Source organism: Tetrao urogallus (assembly GCF_951394365.1).
Source record: "Tetrao urogallus genome assembly, chromosome: 1".
In the NCBI taxonomy this organism is placed as follows: domain Eukaryota; kingdom Metazoa; phylum Chordata; class Aves; order Galliformes; family Phasianidae; genus Tetrao; species Tetrao urogallus.
In genome coordinates, this window is record NC_136813.1 from 171,086,630 (window position 1) to 171,112,269 (window position 25,640).

Below are 25,640 nucleotides of genomic sequence, written 5' to 3' on the forward strand. Positions count from 1 at the left end.
AGCAGCGCTTGAGAGGCTGTTCCTGTCCCACAGCGGCTCATGTGGGAGCGGGGCTCCTTGGGGCAGGCAAGCACTTCTCTGCACCGCGCCTCCCGGCAATGCTGTACCTTTAGCAGACGGCGCTCAAACTCGGCAGTGTCCGGGAAGCTCTCATTTCTCCCTGCACAGCAATAGGAAGAAAAAGACCCTGACTTGGGATCAAGGCACAGAAGAAGAGCTGCTGCAAACCTGGCTTGGCCTGGGCACTTGACACTGCCAAGCTGGGACCCGCACCTCCTCCACAATGACCTGTCCCTCCCCACAGACACTGCCTCCGCAGGAACACGGAACTAAGTGCTCCAAGGCTGCTGTCTGAGGGGACGTGAAGGGCCCATCCCTGTCCTGGAATGGGCAGATCTCTGGTGGGATAGGTCCCTGGGCCTCAGTGCTGACTCCCAGGAATGGGAACGGCAGCAGCAGAGCAAGAATTGGGCTGCAGGCAGTGCTTCCCCTCTGCCATGCTACAGAGCTGCATTTTCACTCCCCCCCTTCCCTTCCCTTCCCTTCCCTTCCCTTCCCTTCCCTTCCCTTCCCTTCCCTTCCCTTCCCTTCCCTTCCCTTCCCTTCCCTTCCCTTCCCTTCCCTTCCCTTCCCTTCCCTTCCCTTCCCTTCCCTTCCCTTCCCTTCCCTTCCCTTCCCTTCCCTTCCCTTCCCTTCCCTTCCCTTCCCTTCCCTTCCCTTCCCTTCCCTTCCCTTCCCTTCCCTTCCCTTCCCTTCCCTTCCCTTCCCTTCCCTTCCCTTCCCTTCCCTTCCCTTCCCTTCCCTTCCCTTCCCTTCCCTTCCCTTCCCTTCCCTTCCCTTCCCTGCCTCTGCCTCTGCCTCTGCCTCTTCTTCCCCTCCAGTGCTGTACCTTCAAGACACTGCAGCAGCAGGGGGATTTCAGTAGCCCACATGGCCCCCACAGCTCTGTGGAACCTGCTGTGGAGGTTTTTCATCAGCAGTAAGGCAGCAGCTTGGAGTTGGCTGCCTGCAACAGGGCTGCCTGCCACCACCTGAGTGAGAGCAAGAAAAAGCAGGGTCGCTTCTGCAGCAAGAGCAACGGCTTCCCCCCAGGATGGAAGCAGCTCGGCTCTGCTCTGGCAGGCAGTGAGCAGCCAACAGCTTTGCCCATGGCCATGCTGCTTCCTCCTGGGTGCTCGTAGAACCGGCCTCTGGAGCATCTACTCACCAGCAGTCGTGCCAGCAGTGTCTGGGGCGTCAGCAGTGGGCCTGCAAAGAGACAAAAAGTGCTGAGTAAGACTCCCAGACACTGCGTGCCCAGCCACACGCACCTCCGCTGTCCCTTCTGGCTGCTACCACAGGTCAGCAGAGCTCACTGGGGGAGTTTTTGCTCCTACCTTGAAACATGGAGCTGACGAAATGGCGATCCAGATGTTCTATCGGCCGTCCTGTCAGCTCCTCTCTCTCAGCCAGGGCACAGACACAGCGGGAGACTGGGATCAGCATACCCGTGTACTGCGCTGGCACCACAAACAACAGCAGCCGCGGCCACAGGAGCTGTAGGGAACGAGGCAGTTGAGCAGGTCAGCATTCCCGCTTCCGCTCAGAGATGAAGAGGACTCTGTGAATTTCCCTGAGTCCTGTGTGCTTCAGAGCACATTGGAGGAGAGACCTGGGGTCTTGGAATGGGACGAGGAACACGTGGCGCAAAGGCAGGGAGCAGCAGCAGGGCAGAGCGTGACTTACTTTGGACATCCCTCTCACAGAGACGTCCAGTGATGCCAGGATGTCCATGCAAAGCTCCTGGAGAGCTCCTTCTTCCTGGGCTTCCCGGGCAGAAAGGTTTCCGGTTGCCTGCACCAGAATGGTGTTGAAACACTGCTTATGCTCAGTTCTCAGGAGCCTCTCAGGAGGCTCAGGTGTGGCCCCAGCGGTGCTTCTGTATAGCAGCCTCTGAGCAGCACGGGTCTTCCAAAAGAAGATGCTGCCCACTGTCCTTACCCTTCTTCCTGTGGCGCGGCTGAACTCCCTGAAGAGGTGCCCTACCACATCCCAGGCTGAGCAGCTCCGGGTGTTAGAACTGAGCAGATCCTTGATGAAATACAGAATAGCCGTCCTCACCTGCAAGGGGTCAATTCTGGGTGTGATTTTCCTGGTCAGAAGGCAAAGGGAAGCCACCTGCTCATTGGGGCAGCCCTTTGGGCATGAGCAGAGACAGCAAGAGCAGTGGAGAGGCTTTAGCTACTGAGGTGAGGGCCAGGCCTTAGCACCAGGCTGTGCACTTTCCATGCACAGCACAGGGACCCGCCCGCTCCACTCTGCCTGCTCTCCCCACAGGAGCCATCGTGACCGCCTGGTCAATGGCCCAGCACCTCTCTAGTCACCCCAGCCCTGCCCGTGCTGGCAGCAGCATCACCACCCCGACAGCGCTTTCTTTTCCCAAACCAGCTCACCCGGATGCTGGGGTCGCTGCACAGACGCTGCACAGCCTCGACGACCTGGGGCAGCATCTCCGTCATCATGGGCTCTGCAAGAGATGCACAGAAGCATGAGCGGAGCCACAGCGCAGATGGCAGAAGGGAGCCCTGGCAGTCCCAAGGCGTGGTACTGACCAACCCGTGGTACTGACCATCAGAGCGAGCCAGAGCACCCAGCAGACCCAGGGCTGCCACGCATCCAGGCTCCCAGTCATCGCCCAGCTGCGACTGCAGAAACAGGATGGTTTCCTCTGGGCAGATCCGGGCTGCAGGGAGGAAATCCCACGCTATGTTAGCAAGAACCTCACGCCCATTCCTGAGCTTTGTGAGAGAGGTTTTGGCCAGGGCAGCGCCAAGCATCGCCCAAGCCCCTCTCCTTACCCTGCAGCATGATGCAGTGGGTCAGCTGTGCACGATCAGCCTCGCTGTGCTGCTTGCTGTCGTCATAGAGCTGTGGGAACAAGGTCCATTTGATACAATCACATCAGCACTGAGGACGGAAAAGACACTGTGCTGCCCGCTCTCGTCTCCCTGGGCACTCTCGGGAAGAGGACAGGCAGGCAAAACCCAGCCCAGCCCACCCCGCAGCATCCCCGAGAGTACATGCATGGCTCTGGAACAGCCTTGAGCATGCAGGAGCTAAGGCTGAGCCTCCTTATTCCGGGGCTCGCAGCTTTGCAGTCGACTTAGCCACAAGGGAAACTGCTGTGGGCGCAAGGATAGGCTCCCCTTACCTGGTAAAACACGGCCGTGGTGACGTCCAGAAACTTGTCCCCTGGGATTGCAGACTCAATGCCCCCTAAGGCCTCCAGGAAGATAGTGAGGCTCTGCAAGAGAGCGGGAGAGGAAGAAAGGGATGAAGCCACATCTAGCCACCAGCCAGGAGTGGAGAAACTGTTTCCCAATTCCCAACTGTTTCTCTGCAGGGAGAAGCTCCTGCACAGGCGTTCTTGTTTATCCCCCACCTCCCAGCGGCACCAAGAGAGTCTCTCTGCTCTCAATCGAGCATGCCGTGTTTGGGCATCATTTGCAGGCATTGCCCACCCAGCAGCCCACTTCTCCCCCATCAGATGCAACTGGATGTGGTCCTCCCAATTGTTAGCATAGAGCTCCTCAGGCACTCAGAGCCCCACAGTGGTGGTGAAGCCCCACGAGATCCCATCCCCATCCCCAGGAGATGAGCCCCAGTGATTCTTGGTTCCCTCCTGGCTCCTGTCCGGGTTGTTCCTTCTCTGACTGAAGAGCTCAGGAAGCCTCAGAGCTCCCTTGAACACCCATTCCTTCTTTCTCCAAGGGCTCCCCACCTCCTCCCTGCATCCCCCTGACCCCTGGTGGCATTTGCACGGGCCCCACGTCTACCCTGAGCCCTGCGCAATGTCTCTCACCTTGGCCACCCTGCAGGTGTCTTGGATCTCCTGACACGGGTGAACGAGCCAGAGGAGCTGCTCCCAGACCTGCTCTTGGTGCTGCTCCTCTTGCAGGAGAACCTCCAACATGGCAGCCACAGCCCCAAGGACGGCCTGTTTGTCCTGGAGAGGATGGCAGAGGCCCGGCATCAAAGACTGAAGGTCTGCCCTTCCTACGCAGAGGGCTTTCCCTTTCCCTTCCCCTTCCCCACACCCCCACACCCCCACACCCCCACGCCTGGCAGGAGATGGGCTTGCTCTGGAGGGCAGGCAGCTTTTCCCCATACCCTCATCCCCAGCTCCTCCTGCCACAGTGCTGTGACATGCAGCTGCTCCCTGGCACAGAGCCACTTCAGGGCCCTTTGCAGAGCCAGCCCACTCCCTCTCATCACCCATCAGCTCTCAGCCCACCGGGCACAGACAGAGCTGCCGACATGGGTGCCCCTGCTGCCATCCTGGGCTGGGAATGCAGCAGGGCTCACCTTTTCCTCCTGGCAGTCTTGCCAGTTCCACACCACAGAGAAGAGCAGCTCGTGAAGGTTCTCATAGCTCTGCTCTTTCTCCATGGCAGTCCAGGGGCACTGCATTCCTGAGGACAAGTAATTCTTGACTCCATCCAGCCACTGTTTCAAAACTGAAAAAACAAAATAAAAATAATTAAAAAACAATATTTGTTTGTTTGTTTGTTTGTTTGTTTGTTTGTTTGTTTGTTTAAGAGAGTGAGAGAAAACGGAGCCTGTGAGAGTCTGCAGCAGGGCTGCTCTGGGGCCGGCACTCACCAGCACAAGCGATGCGCAGGACCTGGCCACTCTTCACCTGGCCCACCACACTGCGCAGGCCTGCCAGCATCAGCCACACAAAGGAGATGCACTGTGGAGCTGCGGAAAGGAAGGAGAGGGCCACAGTCAGAGCCCCGGCAGCAAGGTAGGTGGACAGCAGCCCTGCGGCCCCCAGCTCAGTGCAGATCACACTCAGAGGGCAGAGACCCCTTTCCCGGTTGTTCTAGATGTCAGGAGGTTGAGGGTACTCTACCATAGGTGCTGAAGAGTTTGCTCAGGGTGATGAGCACCAACTCCTTGCACATGTCCCCCGTGGCCTTCAGGTGGCTCTGGAGCTCAGCCATCACCAAGGTGAAGTGCGTCCGAGCCAGAGCCACCAGGACATTGCTGGCAGCTGTCTTGACATTGCTGGTCACGCCCTGGAAGAGAGTCACTGGTGACACGCGGCCCAGGAGACTGCCTGAGGCCCTTGGAAGAGCTAAGGCACCACCATGCGCCAGCAGAACACCAGCGTGGGCAGGCGGTTCCCTTTGCCTTTGGGAGTGAGCCCTCACCTGGGCTGCCGTCAGGTCCCGGGACACCTCTGCCAGCAGCCGGTTCACCACTCCGCACGGCGGGCGGCTGCTGTCTTGGCACAGGGCGCTCTCCAGCTCACAGTACGCCTGCGCTCGGTCACCCTGGGGACAAGGATCAGTCACGCTCGCTTTGCCCGCTGCCACCCATCGCTCTGTGGATGTGCTGCCGGGCCTGGCACCCACGGCACCGTGGCCCCGGGCCAGGAGGGCAAGGGTTGGTGGTTGGATGTCCCCAGCTCACCTCCCGATCTTGCAGGCGCTGAAGCAGTAAGGTCGCGGCGCAGGTAGGGACAGGGCTTGACACCCTGCTTCTCTCCCTGCGAAGCGTACGCCTGGGCACGCAGCCCACACAAGCAAAGAGACCTGGAAGGAAAGAGCAGAGCAGCTGCTGCAGGTGTTGCTTGGAGCCAGGGCCTAGCATCCGGCCAGCTGTGGGAGGAACGCTCCTCCAGCTCCACAGCGCGAGGCTGCGTGTGGTTGGTGGGGGCAGGGGAGGGAGCTTTCCCCTTGCTGGGGTCCTGGGGAAACCACGGTGAGCAGCTGCACTCGGCAGAGCAAGGACAGTGCTGCTGGCACGTCCTAAACACACACTGGAGGCACACGTGTGCTCGGGCAGCGTCACGGGGTCCGGAGAGGTGGAGGGACTCACCTCGAAGGGCTCTCAGCCTCTCCATGATAGCAGGATGCCTCCAGATAGACGCAAAGCTCTCTCTGGTTCCACTTCCTGCGGGTCCCACAAGCGGACTGAGCCACCGCTCCCACCGCTCCACAAGGGTGTATGAGGCAGCCACTGTGACACCACACTGCAGTGTTGCCTCACAGAGAATGAGTGACACAGCCCGGGCTGGGGACCACACAGGTCCCCAGGGCAACCCTGCAGGCTCTCAAACACAGCACGTTTGTGTGACGCAATCGGCTCTGGGGTTCCGGTTCCATGCTGACGCAGGGAATGACCTCAGCGGGTGATGGAGAGCCCCTGCCAGGGAGCAGCTGCTGGGCACCGTTGCCCGGCGTTGTCTTAGTGACTGGGGACTCCATGCCGGGAGGCACTGAGGCCCCCATCTGCTGCCCAGACAACCTCTCCAGAGAGCTTGGCTGTCTACTGGGGGCACGTGTCAGAGATGTTAAGGAGACTCCACCGCATCTGATCAAAAATGAATACATTCATACGAGAAAAAAAAACTTCTTTATGGTGAATGTAGCAGAACAGCGGAACGGGCTGCCCAGAGAGGCTGTGGGGTCTCCCTCTCTGGAGACGTTCAGAACCTGCCTGGACACATTCGTGCCTGACCTAATCTAGGTGTTCCTGCTAAGGCAGGGGGATTGGACTGGATGATCTTTCAAGTTCCCTCCCAATCCCTGACATTTAGTGAAACTGTGAATACACAGGGTGTACGTTGGTCCTGTCAGGAATTCTGTGTAAATCAGACAGACAAAGTATTGTGTAAGGGGCTGCAGCTGAGTGAGTAAGGAGAGGGGCATTATCAAACTTGAGGATTCCTTGGCATTTTGTGGTGACAAATACCGCAAATACAAATATGAAATCCATTAGGTCAGTTAGCAGCAGAAGAAACACTTGGGTCCATATTTAGGGTCATTATCAAATCTGCTTCAAACGTAGATGCAGTCAGCTTAATGCAACGCCTCTCCTCCCGTCAGTGTGTATGTATGCACGTGCATACACAAGCACCGAAAACACGCATACCAATTCTTTGCATGTGGAAATGCAGCCAGGTGAGCTCTGCAATGGCATGAAGGCACACAAATAGGCATGTGTGAAAATGAGTGTAAGAAAAGCTCCCTTTAAACACTGGATTTGGAGACTGACCTCCCAGTGCTGTTCCCTTGGCCTAATTCCCTATGGCGAGCACCAGCAGGAGCAGATTTCCAGCCCAGCTGCAGCAGCTGACAGCTCTGCCTGTGGCCTTGAAGGGTAACTGTTGTTGTGCGGACTTGGTGACTGCCCTGAAAGGGTCAGTCACGTGTTACAGTGTTTCATCCTGAAAGGGATGGATACTTCTAGCAAAAACAACAGTTTTCCCTGGTACAACAAAAACAAAAACAAAAACAACAATTTCCCTGGTACAAGATTCAAAGTCATTTACAAGGAATTTGGGATAATGCAAACACCTCTCCCGATTTAAAGGAATTTCAGCAACATATACAAGACATAATGAACGCCCACAAACTTGATACAACCCTAGCAACCCGAGCACAGGATTTCGTACAAACACTGAAGGCTACATTTCCCTCTTTCTCGTCTTTTCAAAAAGGATTTTATGGAGTATGCTTTATGATCGTGCTTTTGCTAGTAGGACTTGTCCTGGTCCCCTGTGTTTTGTGAACAGTAATTCATCAATTACAGGCAATAAAAACAGAAATTGAAAGGGTCAAGCTAGAACAAATGAAACACAAGCCACCACCACCCTTAACTTTAAAAGATAAAAAGAGGGTGGAATGGAGGGAACTGTTGTTGTGCGGACTACGTGACTGGCCTGAAAGGGTCAGTCACGTGTTACAGTGTTTCATCCTGAAAGGGATGGATACTTCTAGCAAAAACAACAGTGACCCTGAAAGGGATGGATACTTCTAGCAAAAACAACAGTGACTGATTGGCAAAGGAAGAAAGAACTTCGGTTTCGGTAAGCAGAACACTGGAAACTAGGATAAGGGAGTACAAGAACAGCTGCTCGCACACAAGCCTCTGCTTTGTGCTTGGTTTCACACTTGCTAATTATCTACGATCTTGTAGTGTATCCAGTCTATAAAAAGAATGAGCCTTCAATAAACATTGCTTTTGTGCCACCAGAGCCTAAGCCCGTCTGTCCCAGGCGTCTTGAGCTGGTCTCCGTCATTTGGTGCCGAAACCCGGGAATCTCGGACTCCAAACGGCAAGAGGCATCGCTTCCTCCTACGAGCCGCGGTTGGTAAGTTGATTTTGGGAGGCAAGGACTAGGGAATTGGACAGATCGTTCAAGAAATAGAAATGGGTCACGCTGCAAGTACAGAAAGAGGTGTTTTTGCAGCAATGTTAAAGTCTTTGTTAGTTGCTCGAGGGATAAGGGTAACTCGGGCGCAGATTAGTCGTTTTTTAGATTTCATAGGGGAAGTTTGTCCTTGGTTTCCCAGGGACGGGACAATTAATATTGAAACTTGGAACAAAGTAGGTGAAAGACTCCAAGGCTATTACGCTGTGCATGGTGCTGCGAAAGTCCCCATCGATACCTTTACGCTTTGGACCTTAATAAAAGAATGTCTCAGAGGAGACACAGGGGATGAGAAATGGCAGCGGATTACTCGTTCTACTGATAAGCTATATCCTACCCTGCCACGTTCAAAATCTTTAGATCATATCCCTTCATCTATGCCTTCGGCACCCCCTTCATTCCCTCCGAGGTATGAACAACCGAGGGTTAGTAAATCAGCAGGCGAATTGCCACCTTGTCGACCTCCTGATGATAACGCAGTTCCAGACACGCTAGGTCCTGATGACTGGGGAGAATTAGAAAGAGAAGGCGTTGAAATACGTAAGGAATTAACAGCTGCTTTCCCAGCACTGCAAATTGCTGATGCTGCAGTTCAGACGCTAACAGCGACTGATAATGTGTCCAATCCTCCGGTCATTCTGCCTGCCTTTAGACCAGGTCGAATGCCCCCCCTGCCAGGAGTAGATACGTTACTCACGCAACAGTCTCCCATGCAATTAGCATTGAGAGATGCTAGACGAGCAGGCGAAACAATGAATTCATTTCTTGATCAGTGTCCCCCATCCCAGGCATACCCGGTGACACAGCGCCAGCTTGCAAATGGGGGTATTTTGAACGGTTATGAACCGATTCCTTTTAAACAGTAAAAAGAACTTAAAGCTGCTAGTTCGCAATACGGACCAACAGCTCCGTTCACTGCTGCAGTACTAGAGACAGTAGCCTCTAACGTACTTCCCCCTGCAGATTGGCGTAGCATAGCAAAAGCAGTACTTACAGGAGGAGAGTATCTTTTACGGATGGCTGTTTCAGATACTTGAAGGAGACCCAGACCCAACTTCCCCACGACAGTTAACTACATTGGCAGCAGAAGCCTTGAGGAAAGTTGAACAAGCAATTGAAACAGCACAAGTTACTTATGCCTCTATTACCGAACCAGGGCAATTAATAACACCTCCTACACCTTTAACCCCCATGGGAGTATTATATCAAAATGGTGTTTCACATTGGATTCATGGACGACACGCTCATTCTGGTACCTTACGCTCACATCCTATATTAATAGCTGAACGCATTCAAACAGGTCGTCGGCTTAGTGTTACATATTTAGGGAAAGAACCTAATACAATTATATTACCCTATCAATCTGATCAAATCACTTGGCTCTTAAATGTACTTGATGAATTTACTCTAGCTCTTGCAGGATATACAGGAGAAATTTCCAATGATTATCCAAAGGACAAAATACTCAGTTTGCCGCTTACCATTTAATTACTTTCCCAACTGTTGTTAAATGCCAACCAATGTCGGCAGCATTAACTGTTTTTACTGATGGTTCCTCTAATGGTCAAGCTGCGTTAGTTACATCTGATGAAACTTTTACTTGGAAGTTATCAGAAGTGTCAGCGCAGATGGCTGAACTTTATGCAGTATATCAGGCTCTTCTTAAATTTCAACAGAAACTTAACATTATTACTGATAGCGTGTACATTGCAAATGCACTAAAAATGCTAGAAACTGTTCCACGAATCAACTCCAAGGTAACCTTTCTTCAACAATACCTTAGTTTAATTCAATCCCTTCTTTTAATGCGAAACCATCCTGTGTATATTGGTCATATACGCAGTCACACGAATCTTCCCGGACCCTCAGCCGACGGCAATAGGAAGGCCGATCACTATACTAGAATTTACGTTGCCAATATTCAAAAGGCTGAACAATTACATAAATTACATCATGTTTCCGCTCGCACCCTCAGAAAACTTTGCCACCTTACCAGAGACCAAGCCCGACAGATAGTCAGAAATTGCTCTGCTTGTGCGCCCCTGTTACCTGTTCCACACTTGGGTGTAAATCCACAAGGTCTTAAACCAAGGGATTTATGGCAAATGGACATAACGCACATGCCCTCGTTTGGTAGACTTTCTTATGTTCACATAACAACAGATACATTTTCACATTTTGCAGTAGTGACTCCACTAGCAGGAGAACGCGCATCCCATGTTTGCACACATCTGCTACATTGTTTTTCAGTACTCAGCGTTCCTAAAGCCATTGAAACTGATAATGGCCCTGCGTATACTAGTTCCACTTTTAAGCGTTTCTGTACACAATTCTCTACGCACCACAAAACTGGTATCCCTTATAACCCACAAGGTCAGGGAATCATTGAAAAATACAATCATCTAATTAAACAACAATTAGAAAAATCAGAACGGGGAATATGGGGTTTTAAGGATACGCCTGCTTCCTTGATAAATCACGCCTTATTTATCCTCAATTTTTTGCAAGTTGATAGTGATGGGTTAACAGCTGCAGACAGACATTGGAATCCAACAAATAAACCTAAACCACTAGTATACTGGCGGGACCCTTTAAATGGGCAATTACGTGGGCCAGATCCGATATTAATGTGGGGACGAGGGTATGCTTGTGTGTTTCCCGCAGACGAACCATCACCTCGGTGGATCCCAGAGCGACTTATACGACATGCCCAAAACCCGGATGGGAAAGCTTTGGAGAAAGATGCAACGCCTCTCGGTTTCTCTCAACCGTGAGGCCATTTGGCAGCATCGGTTTCAACTGCTCACTCTTCTGATAAGTACATTACGGTTGTTACGTCATGTGGGATCTGCAGAAACATACTGGGCATTTGTACCAAACCCACCATTGATCCATGCAGTGACTTGGGAAGAAGCAACAGACATTCCTGTGTATAATAATCAAACCTTGTTCATGGGACAATATTCTGATGATCACATACAGCAGTTCTCGGCAAAAATCAATTATACAGGACAATTACATAGTTTGCCTATATGTTTTCAAGTGAATCAGACAAATCCACTGTGTGAGCAAATTATTTTGCAAGAAAATTGGGACACAAATGTTACAACGGGAATTCACTGGGCAACGGATTTTTATTCTCCAAATCTCACAAAACATACTAAAGGTTCAGGAAGAATGCCCCCTCATATTTGTTCATGTAGAACAATAAAATCCATAACTCCCAATGGAAATTTTGCACCAGGATGGAGACTTTGCCATGCAAACGAAACTACCCGCTCAAGTACTTCTTTATGTGACTGGAGTGTCATAAATGAAAATGGACGCCCGATTAACTTAGTTTCTGCCATTTGGACCAAAAATAATCAAACATATTATACCAACTTGTGGAAAGCAGTAGCAGCATTGGGACCAATTAAAGCAAAAAAGGTTAATGTGACATGGGAACAGATAGACAAAGTATGGGCAATGCGTGCATCACAAAACACTACTGTGTTCTATATGCGAGCATGTCTTCCTGAACCCTGTGCATTCCTGACAGGAAATTGTTCTGTAAATAGCACAAATGTAACGTGTACAGAGTGTAATATAATGAATTGCATAAACAGGTCTAGTGATTCCTTTTTGCTAGTTAGGCAACCCTCCTATGTGTATATTCCAGTAAATCTTACCCATGATTGGTATGCAGAGAGGGGAACAGAGGTGTTAGAGATAGTTACGCAGCGACTATCGAGTAGACAAAAGCGGGTACTAGGACTTACAATTGCAGGGATTGCCGCACTGATCACTGCTATCACAATAACGACAGTTGCCTCAGTATCTTTGTCACAAAGTATTCAAACCGCTAATTACGTAAATGATCTCACTGTCAATATTAGTAAAGCCTTAAAGAATTAGGAACGCATGGATGAAAAAATGGAAATGAAGCTGAATTCATTGAAAGATACAGTTGACATATTGGGACGTCAACTGGAAACTATGCAAATTAAGGAATCCCTAACTTGTCATGCAGAATACACATCCATATGTGTCACACCAGGAGTGTACAATAGCTCTCAATTTCCCTGGTACAAGATTCAAAGTCATTTACAAGGAATTTGGGATAATGCAAACACCTCTCCCGATTTAAAGGAATTTCAGCAACATATACAAGACATAATGAACGCCCACAAACTTGATACAACCCTAGCAACCCGAGCACAAGATTTCGTACAAACACTGAAGGCTACATTTCCCTCTTTCTCGTCTTTTCAAAAAGGATTTTATGGAGTATGCTTTATGATCGTGCTTTTGCTAGTAGGACTTGTCCTGGTCCCCTGTGTTTTGCGAACAGTAATTCATCAATTACAGGCAATAAAAACAGAAATTGAAAGGGTCAAGCTAGAACAAATGAAACACAAGCCACCACCACCCTTAACTTTAAAAGATAAAAAAGGGTGGAATGGAGGGAACTGTTGTTGTGCGGACTACGTGACTGGCCTGAAAGGGTCAGTCACGTGTTACAGTGTTTCATCCTGAAAGGGATGGATACTTCTAGCAAAAACAACAGTGACCCTGAAAGGGATGGATACTTCTAGCAAAAACAACAGTGACTGATTGGCAAAGGAAGAAAGAACTTCGGTTTCGGTAAGCAGAACACTGGAAACTAGGATAAGGGAGTACAAGAACAGCTGCTTGCACACAAGCCTCTGCTTTGTGCTTGGTTTCACACTTGCTAATTATCTACGATCTTGTAGTGTATCCAGTCTATAAAAAGAATGAGCCTTCAATAAACATTGCTTTTGTGCCACCAGAGCCTAAGCCCGTCTGTCCCAGGCGTCTTGAGCTGGTCTCCGTCATGGCCTGGATTTAAATTGCTCTGAATGACCCCACATACCAGCATAGGTTAGGGACTGACCTGTTGGAGAGCAGCGTAGGGGAAAGGGACCTGTGGGTCCTGGTGGACAGCAGGGTGACCATGAGCCAGCACTCTGCCCTTGTGGCCAAGAAGGCCAATGGCACCCTGGGACATACTGGAAGGGGCATGGTTTCTAGGTCAAAAGAGGTTCTCCTGCTTCTCTACTCTGCCCTGGTGAGACCGCATCTGGAGTATTGTGTCCAGTTCTGGGCCCCTCTGTTCAAGAAGGACAGGGAACTGCTTGAGAGAGTCCAGCACAGAGCCACAGAGATGATGAAGGGACCAGAGCATCTCCCTTACGAGGAAAGTCTGAGGAAGCTTTGGCTTGGAGGAGACTGAGAGGTGACCTAATGAACGCTTATAAAAATGTAAAGGATGTCTGTCAGGAGGATGGAGCCAGGCTTTTCTCAGTGACATCCAGTGTCAGGATAAGGGCAATGGGTACAAGCTGGAACATGAGAGGTTCCACATTAATGCTAGAAAAAAAACTTCCTGGTGGTGGTAACAGAATATTGGAACGGGCTGTCCAGAGAGGTTGTGGGGTCTCCCTCTCTGGAGACATTCAAAACCTGCCTGGACACATTCCTGTGTGACCTAATCTAGGTGTTCCCAGCAGGGGGATTAGATTAGATGAGCTTTTGAGCTTTCTTCCAATCCCTGACATTTGGTGACTGTGATTCTGTAACTGGTATGGAGAAGAGACAGCAGCTATTGAAATAAAGACGTGGTAAAAAAAAAAAAAAAAAGTACTGTTTATATATTTATATATTGATATATTGATATATTGATATATTTATATATTGATATATTTATTTATAATAAATAATACAATTTTTCAGCTCATATTCTCTTTTCTCGTTCTCTTCTCTTCTTTTCTCCTTTTCTCCTTTTCTCCTTTTCTCCTTTTCTCCTTTCAAATTTCCCTTTTCATTCCCTTTTTCCTTCCCTGCTCCTTTCCTCTCCTCCCTTCCTTTCTTATCCTTTCTTCTTCTTTCTATTGGCTCCATCGCTGAAGACAAAATTCTCTTATTCTCCTCCATGTCTCACTAGAAAAAGTAGAGTCGCAACTTGAGACTATTCACAACAAAGAAAAGCTGCCTCCTCCCTACATCCCTCTGCAGCAACAGCAAAGGCGGGAGTGCCAGTACCTGTCCGTTGGCCCAAGCGGCCGGGAGAAGTTGTGCATCACGGCCTCAGTGTGACAGCGGGTGAGGATGACCACCGCCTGGCACAGGAAGGGCAGGAACGTGCTCTGCTGCGCAAACGATGTGATGCTGCGCAGGATGTAGAGGATCGGAGGCACCTGAGAGAAGAAGAGAAAGAATGACTTGCTGCACCCTGGACTCCCAACCAGGGACATTCAGCGCATGAGCAGTGCCTGCTCCCTTGACATGTTGCCAAGTCCGAAGCCTGAATTTCATGCCAGCTACCCTGGTCTCCACGCCCTGAGCACAAGGGGCAAAGGGCACAAGTCAGAGTGCAACAGCCAGCAAAAGTCCAAGACACGTGAAAGAAAGTCTCTTACGTTCCAACAGATGTCCTTCCCGTGCATCTGCAGGAAGGTGGTCATCCACTTCCCAGCAGCACGCACGCGCACTCCGTTGGCTTTCCGGATGGTCTCCTTGATGGCAGTCATGAAGTCAACGGTGCGCTCTAGGGGGAAGTTTCTGCACACGATCTGCAGAGAAATGAGAAGCGGGAGAGATCCCATCACTGCTCTGCTGCAGCTCTTCGGAACAGAAAGCAGCCTTGAGGGCATTCTTAGCTCAGCGGCGTGCCGCTCATTCAGGCAGCAATCACAGCGCTCCCGCTGTCTGCACCCTGATGTTTATACGGAAGGCGGCTGAGCCTTCTCTCAGCTTCTGCACCCATGGTGTTTGCTTACGTGCAAAGCCTACCTCCCAGCAGCCACAATCACACATGCATGCAAGTGCACTCACACACACAAACGCACATCATGGAGTCAGCTCCTTGCACTGGGTGCCTGAAGGCCAGACATAGCTCAGAGCCTCCTGCTTCTTGCACTGGGAAAAGAGGACTCAGGGTAACAGCTCATTTGGGAAACAGTGTGAGAGGCTGGGAGCAGCACAGGGTTCTGCAGAAGCCTACGCACAGAGATCACCCCACCCCTTCTTGGGTCCACATACCATGGCCATTTTGGATGTGGCCTGCAGCTGAGAGGCGATGCTGCAGGCATGCAGCCCCTCGCACAGGCTCCCGATGTCACCCGTCTCGATCTCTGTGATGGTCGCTTTGGCTGGAAAGAGCACAGGGAGAAAAGGGAAGTCATGCTTCTGGGAATGAAACTGCTTTCCACGGGAGAAAGACAGAGGACAGGGTGGGGACAAGAAGAGAGCTGTGCACGGTGCCTCTCCCTCCTGTAAACAGGGCCTAGCCCGTGGGGCTCTGGTAGGGCTACAGAGGAGGGCAGAGGGCTGGAGCACGCCTGCTCCACTCACCCTGGATTCGCAGAAGGGAGCTCAGACAGGTGACAGCCAGCTGGCGGGATGCGGGCATGGGGTCACAAGTCAGAGGCGCCAGCAATCCCACCAAGGAGCCAAAGTGCTCACAGGCATCTCTTCTCTGCAGGGGTGAGAGGCAGGAACAAAGCTGTAGATGGCCCCAGCTCTCCCCAGCTTCTCCCATCTGTGCCTTCCCATGCCATGACACAGCATGCACAGCTGGGCAGAGCTCGCCTTCCAGCTCAGGGGCGCTGGGGAGGGAGCAGGGGGCATGCGGTGGGGCTCTTTACTCACTTGAAGCTCTTCACAAACAGCCAGCAGCTGGGAGCAGGTCTGCAGGGCCCTCTGGCGCTCCCACACGTTGCTTGAGACCATCGATTTCTGCAGCACCTGGGGTAGAGCATCTGTCTCACTGAGGATGTCTTTTCTTTCCCTTCCTGCCACCCCTCTCCCTGTCCCTCCTTTCCCAGCACTTTCCCTCAAGGCCTGCCCTGTTGCTCCATGTGGCCTCCTGCCTCACAGAGCACCGGCACTGCCGCCCCGCTCTCTGCAGTCACTCCTGCCTCCCAACCCAGGAGCTTTTCCTTGGCTGTGGCCTGCCAGGGGCTGGCTCCTGCTTTCCCCCTGCAGGGCCCATTTCTGAGCTCGCAGTGAGCTGGCACGTCAGCAGGAGATTTCTCCCCCTCTCATCCTCCTCTCAGTCCCCAGATCTCTGCCCCCGCTATTGACAGGCACCATGCTTTCTCCCTTGCCCCACGACTACTCACATGGACTATGTTCTGAAAGAAGCCGCCGCTGGGCTCTGTCTCCAGCAGGACCACCATGAGCCGGCCCAGAGCTTTCAGTGATGTTTGCTGAAGCTGAAAGCAGAAGAGGGGAGTGACGTGTAGCATCTCGGCTGCTGCCAGAGCAGAGGTTGTGTGTGCTGAGGTAGGCTTTGACCGAGAGGTGGCTGGGAAAGTTACGGCAGGTTACCTGCAGGTACTGTGCTGCTTGCTGTGACTTCCTGATCTTCAGCATCATCTCTGCTGAAGGGTGTGTCACGATGTTCTTGCAGCACAGGACCAACATCTCACGCAGGTCCTTGCTTTCAGAGGAGGGCTTCAGCTTGCTGAGAGGAGGAAAACAGGAAGAACAATCAGAAAGGGTCTTTACCTCTCCAGACTGGTTCAGACAACATCGGAGTTTCTCCTAATGGACAGCTACAAAGCCAATAGCCCCACCCAGCTCCTGCTGCTGAGCACTGCCTTCAGTTCCAGCAGCGCCCACCTCCTCCCCGGCAGCAGTGAACCACCTCCCGCTCTGGAGGGAAGGAGACCCCAGCTCTCCCTCTCTTCCCTGCCAGGGGACAGGAGCACCAGGGCCTTTCTCCCTGGCCAGAACCTCAGCTTTGCTGGGCACAACAGCCCAGCCGTCTCTCCTGCTGTAGATGGGGCTCCTCCCCCCCGACCCCTCCAGGCCCTCAGGAGCTGCCCAAAATGGGGATCACCATCCTGACTTGCAACCTCAGCCCTTACCTCAACTGCTCCAGGGCCAGAACCACCTTGAGAGGCACTGGGGAGACAGGGATGCCCGAGTAATACTTCTTCATCAGGTCCTGCAAGTCCCAGAGAGACAGTGTCAAAGTGGGCAAGGGGCACACAAGAGCTGTTCCACCCGGCCCCGAGACAGGCACAACTGCCACACACCAGCCCCATCACTTTCCCATGGAAGCGCTGCAGGATGCAGCAGCTGGTGCACCTAGCCCGCTGCCCAGCCGCTGCCTGCCAGCACCCAAAGTCCCCACCAGCTGGAGACGTGTGGCTGCTGGAGACCTGCATGCCCCCAGGGAAGCGAGCCTTGTGGCGCAGCCCAGAACTCCTCTGCAGACAGCCCTGTCTCTAGGCACTCACCATCAGGATTTCCAGAAGCTTTCCCTTCAGGGAGGGGTTAAAGCTTGCAGAATCACCCACAGCTTGGAAGGCAGAGCTGCAGTCGGTGATGCTCTGCACCAGCGCGAGGTTGTTCTGCAAGTCCTGAGGAGCAAGAGAGAAGAACATTCTTTGAACTGCGGGAAGGGACACAAGGGGGCTGCAAGGGGGACACGTGGGGACAAGGCTAAGGGAAGGGCTTGGATCTTTATCTGGGCACAAACAGTTCCCCGGGGGACCTTTGGAAAGGGAAGGCCCATCTCAGCATCTCCCCATGTGGAGGGGCTGCAGCTGGGCGCTCAGACACCCTGGCACGCTTTGAGCTCTCACCCGGCAGCTGCAGCTGTAGAGCATCAGGATGTTGCCCACGATGTCTCCCTCCAGGTGGGCGAGCAGCTGTTCTTGGGAGGCACGCAGTGCCACGCTGCCGTGGGCGAGCATGAGAGCGCTGCGTGTGGCATGAGCTCTCGTGCCGTCCAGCTCCATCTGTGTGGGAAGAAATGCCTTGAGAGACTCGCTAACGGCCCCCAGTGCCCCGCGATGCACCTGGGCTCCCAAGGCAGGAGCTGCAGGGAAAATAAGGCAGAAGAATGCCAAGATGGAAACCCGTAACGCTTTACCTTCTTGCGCCTGGAAATCCTGGCATTGCGGCCTTTGCACAGCCTGGACGCAAACATGGTGAGCGTGGCCAGGACTGTGTGGAAGTTACTCTCAGCAGCATGGCTGAGAAGAGAGATGATTCCCTGCACAAAAGAACAAGGGGCCGTTGGCACAGGCCTGAATCTACAGGTCCTCTCCTGAGGAAAATGGCAGCAGTGCGGAGGTTGAAAGGCCCCGAGCAGGGCCAGGAGAAGGCCTCTGCCCCAGGGCCAGAGCGGGGATGCTGACAGGAGCTGGAGGAGAGGAGAGCTCACCTGGGCCTCACATGGCTCCTCTGCATTTGCCTCCTCCAGGTGCTGGAGCAGCTTCTCCTGGACGTGGAGGACTCCCTTACAGGATCCCAGCACCGTGCCCAGAGCCTTGCACAGGAACGACTGCATGGGAAGGGAAGGAAGAAGCTGAGATGTGGCAGCAGCTTAACCTGCTGGCGGAGGGCCAGGTGGGGAGGACCCAAGCTCCCTGGCGGTTGCTGAGAGCAGCTGCGGGGCCGAGCTTTAGCCATCCCCGGGCAGATTGCAGGGAAAGGCCCTCCGGGGGGCACAGACTGGGGAAGCAGCATCAGCATCCCGCGTGGGCAGAGCACCAGCCGCAGCCCCAGCCCCCGCTGGACACCTGCAGCTGCACCGCTGCGTAGAGCCGGGGGGAACTCACCTTTTCTGCAGAGCTGCTGGCAGAGCTGCTCAGCCGCTGGCTCAGCTCACAGCTCAGGGCCTCGATCCATGCCTTCTCCTCTATTGTGTCCAGCGACGCCTTCAGGAACTGTTGGAGAACAGGAGAAGACAATGTTCCCTTGCCCTTTGCCTCTTCCCTCACTCCCAAGTTGCTGCAGGCCTCTGGGGAGAGGTGCCTGGAAGAACAGTCCCTCTCCCAGCTCCCCCAGCATTCCCTCCCTCCATCAAAGCCGCCTGCTGCTCTTCTCATCAGACCCCCCTGGGCTTGGGACAGAGCGGAAGAGGCAGCGCCACAAAGGCGGGCGGCCGCTCCGCTCCGCTCCGCAGCAGCGCTTGAGAGGCTGTTCCTGTCCCACAGCGGCTCATGTGGGAGCGGGGCTCCTTGGGGCAGGCAAGCACTTCTCTGCACCGCGCCTCCCGGCAATGCTGTACCTTTAGCAGACGGCGCTCAAACTCGGCAGTGTCCGGGAAGCTCTCATTTCTCCCTGCACAGCAATAGGAAGAAAAAGACCCTGACTTGGGATCAAGGCACAGAAGAAGAGCTGCTGCAAACCTGGCTTGGCCTGGGCACTTGACACTGCCAAGCTGGGACCCGCACCTCCTCCACAATGACCTGTCCCTCCCCACAGACACTGCCTCCGCAGGAACACGGAACTAAGTGCTCCAAGGCTGCTGTCTGAGGGGACGTGAAGGGCCCATCCCTGTCCTGGAATGGGCAGATCTCTGGTGGGATAGGTCCCTGGGCCTCAGTGCTGACTCCCAGGAATGGGAACGGCAGCAGCAGAGCAAGAATTGGGCTGCAGGCAGTGCTTCCCCTCTGCCATGCTACAGAGCTGCATTTTCACTCCCCCCCTTCCCTTCCCTTCCCTTCCCTTCCCTTCCCTTCCCTTCCCTTCCCTTCCCTTCCCTTCCCTTCCCTTCCCTTCCCTTCCCTTCCCTTCCCTTCCCTTCCCTTCCCTTCCCTTCCCTTCCCTTCCCTTCCCTTCCCTTCCCTTCCCTTCCCTTCCCTTCCCTTCCCTTCCCTTCCCTTCCCTTCCCTTCCCTTCCCTTCCCTTCCCTTCCCTTCCCTTCCCTTCCCTTCCCTTCCCTTCCCTTCCCTTCCCTTCCCTTCCCTTCCCTTCCCTTCCCTTCCCTTCCCTGCCTCTGCCTCTGCCTCTTCTTCCCCTCCAGTGCTGTACCTTCAAGACACTGCAGCAGCAGGGGGATTTCAGTAGCCCACATGGCCCCCACAGCTCTGTGGAACCTGCTGTGGAGGTTTTTCATCAGCAGTAAGGCAGCAGCTTGGAGTTGGCTGCCTGCAACAGGGCTGCCTGCCACCACCTGAGTGAGAGCAAGAAAAAGCAGGGTCGCTTCTGCAGCAAGAGCAACGGCTTCCCCCCAGGATGGAAGCAACTCGGCTCTGCTCTGGCAGGCAGTGAGCAGCCAACAGCTTTGCCCATGGCCATGCTGCTTCCTCCTGGGTGCTCGTAGAACCGGCCTCTGGAGCATCTACTCACCAGCAGTCGTGCCAGCAGTGTCTGGGGCGTCAGCAGTGGGCCTGCAAAGAGACAAAAAGTGCTGAGTAAGACTCCCAGACACTGCGTGCCCAGCCACACGCACCTCCGCTGTCCCTTCTGGCTGCTACCACAGGTCAGCAGAGCTCACTGGGGGAGTTTTTGCTCCTACCTTGAAACATGGAGCTGACGAAATGGCGATCCAGATGTTCTATCGGCCGTCCTGTCAGCTCCTCTCTCTCAGCCAGGGCACAGACACAGCGGGAGACTGGGATCAGCATACCCGTGTACTGCGCTGGCACCACAAACAACAGCAGCCGCGGCCACAGGAGCTGTAGGGAACGAGGCAGTTGAGCAGGTCAGCATTCCCGCTTCCGCTCAGAGATGAAGAGGACTCTGTGAATTTCCCTGAGTCCTGTGTGCTTCAGAGCACATTGGAGGAGAGACCTGGGGTCTTGGAATGGGACGAGGAACACGTGGCGCAAAGGCAGGGAGCAGCAGCAGGGCAGAGCGTGACTTACTTTGGACATCCCTCTCACAGAGACGTCCAGTGATGCCAGGATGTCCATGCAAAGCTCCTGGAGAGCTCCTTCTTCCTGGGCTTCCCGGGCAGAAAGGTTTCCGGTTGCCTGCACCAGAATGGTGTTGAAACACTGCTTATGCTCAGTTCTCAGGAGCCTCTCAGGAGGCTCAGGTGTGGCCCCAGCGGTGCTTCTGTATAGCAGCCTCTGAGCAGCACGGGTCTTCCAAAAGAAGATGCTGCCCACTGTCCTTACCCTTCTTCCTGTGGCGCGGCTGAACTCCCTGAAGAGGTGCCCTACCACATCCCAGGCTGAGCAGCTCCGGGTGTTAGAACTGAGCAGATCCTTGATGAAATACAGAATAGCCGTCCTCACCTGCAAGGGGTCAATTCTGGGTGTGATTTTCCTGGTCAGAAGGCAAAGGGAAGCCACCTGCTCATCGGGGCAGCCCTTTGGGCATGAGCAGAGACAGCAAGAGCAGTGGAGAGGCTTTAGCTACTGAGGTGAGGGCCAGGCCTTAGCACCAGGCTGTGCACTTTCCATGCACAGCACAGGGACCCGCCCGCTCCACTCTGCCTGCTCTCCCCACAGGAGCCATCGTGACCGCCTGGTCAATGGCCCAGCACCTCTCTAGTCACCCCAGCCCTGCCCGTGCTGGCAGCAGCATCACCACCCCGACAGCGCTTTCTTTTCCCAAACCAGCTCACCCGGATGCTGGGGTCGCTGCACAGACGCTGCACAGCCTCGACGACCTGGGGCAGCATCTCCGTCATCATGGGCTCTGCAAGAGATGCACAGAAGCATGAGCGGAGCCACAGCGCAGATGGCAGAAGGGAGCCCTGGCAGTCCCAAGGCGTGGTACTGACCAACCCGTGGTACTGACCATCAGAGCGAGCCAGAGCACCCAGCAGACCCAGGGCTGCCACGCATCCAGGCTCCCAGTCATCGCCCAGCTGCGACTGCAGAAACAGGATGGTTTCCTCTGGGCAGATCCGGGCTGCAGGGAGGAAATCCCACGCTATGTTAGCAAGAACCTCACGCCCATTCCTGAGCTTTGTGAGAGAGGTTTTGGCCAGGGCAGCGCCAAGCATCGCCCAAGCCCCTCTCCTTACCCTGCAGCATGATGCAGTGGGTCAGCTGTGCACGATCAGCCTCGCTGTGCTGCTTGCTGTCGTCATAGAGCTGTGGGAACAAGGTCCATTTGATACAATCACATCAGCACTGAGGACGGAAAAGACACTGTGCTGCCCGCTCTCGTCTCCCTGGGCACTCTCGGGAAGAGGACAGGCAGACAAAACCCAGCCCAGCCCACCCCGCAGCATCCCCGAGAGTACATGCATGGCTCTGGAACAGCCTTGAGCATGCAGGAGCTAAGGCTGAGCCTCCTTATTCCGGGGCTCGCAGCTTTGCAGTCGACTTAGCCACAAGGGAAACTGCTGTGGGCGCAAGGATAGGCTCCCCTTACCTGGTAAAACACGGCCGTGGTGACGTCCAGAAACTTGTCCCCTGGGATTGCAGACTCAATGCCCCCTAAGGCCTCCAGGAAGATAGTGAGGCTCTGCAAGAGAGCGGGAGAGGAAGAAAGGGATGAAGCCACATCTAGCCACCAGCCAGGAGTGGAGAAACTGTTTCCCAATTCCCAACTGTTTCTCTGCAGGGAGAAGCTCCTGCACAGGCGTTCTTGTTTATCCCCCACCTCCCAGCGGCACCAAGAGAGTCTCTCTGCTCTCAATCGAGCATGCCGTGTTTGGGCATCATTTGCAGGCATTGCCCACCCAGCAGCCCACTTCTCCCCCATCAGATGCAACTGGATGTGGTCCTCCCAATTGTTAGCATAGAGCTCCTCAGGCACTCAGAGCCCCACAGTGGTGGTGAAGCCCCACGAGATCCCATCCCCATCCCCAGGAGATGAGCCCCAGTGATTCTTGGTTCCCTCCTGGCTCCTGTCCGGGTTGTTCCTTCTCTGACTGAAGAGCTCAGGAAGCCTCAGAGCTCCCTTGAACACCCATTCCTTCTTTCTCCAAGGGCTCCCCACCTCCTCCCTGCATCCCCCTGACCCCTGGTGGCATTTGCACGGGCCCCACGTCTACCCTGAGCCCTGCGCAATGTCTCTCACCTTGGCCACCCTGCAGGTGTCTTGGATCTCCTGACACGGGTGAACGAGCCAGAGGAGCTGCTCCCAGACCTGCTCTTGGTGCTGCTCCTCTTGCAGGAGAACCTCCAACATGGCAGCCACAGCCCCAAGGACGGCCTGTTTGTCCTGGAGAGGATGGCAGAGGCCCGGCATCAAAGACTGAAGGTCTGCCCTTCCTACGCAGAGGGCTTTCCCTTTCCCTTCCCCTTCCCCACACCCCCACACCCCCACACCCCCACGCCTGGCAGGAGATGGGCTTGCTCTGGAGGGCAGGCAGCTTTTCCCCATACCCTCATCCCCAGCTCCTCCTGCCACAGTGCTGTGACATGCAGCTGCTCCCTGGCACAGAGCCACTTCAGGGCCCTTTGCAGAGCCAGCCCACTCCCTCTCATCACCCATCAGCTCTCAGCCCACCGGGCACAGACAGAGCTGCCGACATGGGTGCCCCTGCTGCCATCCTGGGCTGGGAATGCAGCAGGGCTCACCTTTTCCTCCTGGCAGTCTTGCCAGTTCCACACCACAGAGAAGAGCAGCTCGTGAAGGTTCTCATAGCTCTGCTCTTTCTCCATGGCAGTCCAGGGGCACTGCATTCCTGAGGACAAGTAATTCTTGACTCCATCCAGCCACTGTTTCAAAACTGAAAAAACAAAATAAAAATAATTAAAAAACAATATTTATTTGTTTGTTTGTTTGTTTGTTTGTTTGTTTGTTTGTTTGTTTAAGAGAGTGAGAGAAAACGGAGCCTGTGAGAGTCTGCAGCAGGGCTGCTCTGGGGCCGGCACTCACCAGCACAAGCGATGCGCAGGACCTGGCCACTCTTCACCTGGCCCACCACACTGCGCAGGCCTGCCAGCATCAGCCACACAAAGGGGATGCACTGTGGAGCTGCGGAAAGGAAGGAGAGGGCCACAGTCAGAGCCCCGGCAGCAAGGTAGGTGGACAGCAGCCCTGCGGCCCCCAGCTCAGTGCAGATCACACTCAGAGGGCAGAGACCCCTTTCCCGGTTGTTCTAGATGTCAGGAGGTTGAGGGTACTCTACCATAGGTGCTGAAGAGTTTGCTCAGGGTGATGAGCACCAACTCCTTGCACATGTCCCCCGTGGCCTTCAGGTGGCTCTGGAGCTCAGCCATCACCAAGGTGAAGTGCGTCCGAGCCAGAGCCACCAGGACATTGCTGGCAGCTGTCTTGACATTGCTGGTCACGCCCTGGAAGAGAGTCACTGGTGACACGCGGCCCAGGAGACTGCCTGAGGCCCTTGGAAGAGCTAAGGCACCACCATGCGCCAGCAGAACACCAGCGTGGGCAGGCGGTTCCCTTTGCCTTTGGGAGTGAGCCCTCACCTGGGCTGCCGTCAGGTCCCGGGACACCTCTGCCAGCAGCCGGTTCACCACTCCGCACGGCGGGCGGCTGCTGTCTTGGCACAGGGCGCTCTCCAGCTCACAGTACGCCTGCGCTCGGTCACCCTGGGGACAAGGATCAGTCACGCTCGCTTTGCCCGCTGCCACCCATCGCTCTGTGGATGTGCTGCCGGGCCTGGCACCCACGGCACCGTGGCCCCGGGCCAGGAGGGCAAGGGTTGGTGGTTGGATGTCCCCAGCTCACCTCCCGATCTTGCAGGCGCTGAAGCAGTAAGGTCGCGGCGCAGGTAGGGACAGGGCTTGACACCCTGCTTCTCTCCCTGCGAAGCGTACGCCTGGGCACGCAGCCCACACAAGCAAAGAGACCTGGAAGGAAAGAGCAGAGCAGCTGCTGCAGGTGTTGCTTGGAGCCAGGGCCTAGCATCCGGCCAGCTGTGGGAGGAACGCTCCTCCAGCTCCACAGCGCGAGGCTGCGTGTGGTTGGTGGGGGCAGGGGAGGGAGCTTTCCCCTTGCTGGGGTCCTGGGGAAACCACGGTGAGCAGCTGCACTCGGCAGAGCAAGGACAGTGCTGCTGGCACGTCCTAAACACACACTGGAGGCACACGTGTGCTCGGGCAGCGTCACGGGGTCCGGAGAGGTGGAGGGACTCACCTCGAAGGGCTCTCAGCCTCTCCATGATAGCAGGATGCCTCCAGATAGACGCAAAGCTCTCTCTGGTTCCACTTCCTGCGGGTCCCACAAGCGGACTGAGCCACCGCTCCCACCGCTCCACAAGGGTGTATGAGGCAGCCACTGTGACACCACACTGCAGTGTTGCCTCACAGAGAATGAGTGACACAGCCCGGGCTGGGGACCACACAGGTCCCCAGGGCAACCCTGCAGGCTCTCAAACACAGCACGTTTGTGTGACGCAATCGGCTCTGGGGTTCCGGTTCCATGCTGACGCAGGGAATGACCTCAGCGGGTGATGGAGAGCCCCTGCCAGGGAGCAGCTGCTGGGCACCGTTGCCCGGCGTTGTCTTAGTGACTGGGGACTCCATGCCGGGAGGCACTGAGGCCCCCATCTGCTGCCCAGACAACCTCTCCAGAGAGCTTGGCTGTCTACTGGGGGCACGTGTCAGAGATGTTAAGGAGACTCCACCGCATCTGATCAAAAATGAATACATTCATACGAGAAAAAAAAACTTCTTTATGGTGAATGTAGCAGAACAGCGGAACGGGCTGCCCAGAGAGGCTGTGGGGTCTCCCTCTCTGGAGACGTTCAGAACCTGCCTGGACACATTCGTGCCTGACCTAATCTAGGTGTTCCTGCTAAGGCAGGGGGATTGGA

At 54.5% G+C, this 25,640-nt stretch overlaps 2 protein-coding genes across 2 annotated transcripts in view; both read right to left on the reverse strand.

Annotated features, from left to right (window-relative positions):
- LOC306944856 (maestro heat-like repeat-containing protein family member 2B) overlaps positions 1 to 5,890 on the reverse strand; it is a gene marked incomplete at both ends in the record, with an annotated part of 31,466 nt that extends 25,576 nt beyond the window's left edge. Inside the window, 17 exons of the mRNA XM_079533484.1 lie at positions 108 to 160; positions 890 to 1,031; positions 1,208 to 1,248; positions 1,377 to 1,536; positions 1,726 to 1,833; positions 1,981 to 2,100; positions 2,433 to 2,506; positions 2,609 to 2,722; positions 2,838 to 2,907; positions 3,191 to 3,283; positions 3,842 to 3,985; positions 4,345 to 4,496; positions 4,642 to 4,740; positions 4,895 to 5,060; positions 5,196 to 5,318; positions 5,458 to 5,579; positions 5,866 to 5,890. Of these exons, the coding sequence (XP_079389610.1) occupies positions 108 to 160; positions 890 to 1,031; positions 1,208 to 1,248; positions 1,377 to 1,536; positions 1,726 to 1,833; positions 1,981 to 2,100; positions 2,433 to 2,506; positions 2,609 to 2,722; positions 2,838 to 2,907; positions 3,191 to 3,283; positions 3,842 to 3,985; positions 4,345 to 4,496; positions 4,642 to 4,740; positions 4,895 to 5,060; positions 5,196 to 5,318; positions 5,458 to 5,579; positions 5,866 to 5,890 (1,806 nt within the window). The remainder of the gene's footprint in view (positions 1 to 107; positions 161 to 889; positions 1,032 to 1,207; positions 1,249 to 1,376; positions 1,537 to 1,725; positions 1,834 to 1,980; positions 2,101 to 2,432; positions 2,507 to 2,608; positions 2,723 to 2,837; positions 2,908 to 3,190; positions 3,284 to 3,841; positions 3,986 to 4,344; positions 4,497 to 4,641; positions 4,741 to 4,894; positions 5,061 to 5,195; positions 5,319 to 5,457; positions 5,580 to 5,865) is intronic.
- Positions 5,891 to 8,629: 2,739 nt separating this feature from the next.
- Positions 8,630 to 25,640, reverse strand: part of LOC306944865 (maestro heat-like repeat-containing protein family member 2B) — a gene marked incomplete at both ends in the record, with an annotated part of 35,429 nt that continues 18,418 nt past the window's right edge. The window contains 28 exons of the mRNA XM_079533493.1: positions 8,630 to 8,708; positions 14,249 to 14,403; positions 14,531 to 14,545; positions 14,626 to 14,778; positions 15,248 to 15,357; positions 15,560 to 15,683; positions 15,857 to 15,952; positions 16,330 to 16,422; positions 16,607 to 16,673; positions 17,080 to 17,159; positions 17,803 to 17,958; positions 18,093 to 18,166; positions 18,834 to 18,891; positions 19,236 to 19,288; positions 19,982 to 20,123; positions 20,300 to 20,340; positions 20,469 to 20,628; positions 20,818 to 20,925; positions 21,193 to 21,267; positions 21,525 to 21,598; positions 21,930 to 21,999; positions 22,283 to 22,375; positions 23,437 to 23,588; positions 23,738 to 23,797; positions 23,991 to 24,156; positions 24,292 to 24,414; positions 24,501 to 24,675; positions 24,962 to 25,036. Of these exons, the coding sequence (XP_079389619.1) occupies positions 8,630 to 8,708; positions 14,249 to 14,403; positions 14,531 to 14,545; positions 14,626 to 14,778; positions 15,248 to 15,357; positions 15,560 to 15,683; positions 15,857 to 15,952; positions 16,330 to 16,422; positions 16,607 to 16,673; positions 17,080 to 17,159; positions 17,803 to 17,958; positions 18,093 to 18,166; positions 18,834 to 18,891; positions 19,236 to 19,288; positions 19,982 to 20,123; positions 20,300 to 20,340; positions 20,469 to 20,628; positions 20,818 to 20,925; positions 21,193 to 21,267; positions 21,525 to 21,598; positions 21,930 to 21,999; positions 22,283 to 22,375; positions 23,437 to 23,588; positions 23,738 to 23,797; positions 23,991 to 24,156; positions 24,292 to 24,414; positions 24,501 to 24,675; positions 24,962 to 25,036 (2,827 nt within the window). The remainder of the gene's footprint in view (positions 8,709 to 14,248; positions 14,404 to 14,530; positions 14,546 to 14,625; positions 14,779 to 15,247; positions 15,358 to 15,559; positions 15,684 to 15,856; positions 15,953 to 16,329; positions 16,423 to 16,606; positions 16,674 to 17,079; positions 17,160 to 17,802; positions 17,959 to 18,092; positions 18,167 to 18,833; positions 18,892 to 19,235; positions 19,289 to 19,981; positions 20,124 to 20,299; positions 20,341 to 20,468; positions 20,629 to 20,817; positions 20,926 to 21,192; positions 21,268 to 21,524; positions 21,599 to 21,929; positions 22,000 to 22,282; positions 22,376 to 23,436; positions 23,589 to 23,737; positions 23,798 to 23,990; positions 24,157 to 24,291; positions 24,415 to 24,500; positions 24,676 to 24,961; positions 25,037 to 25,640) is intronic.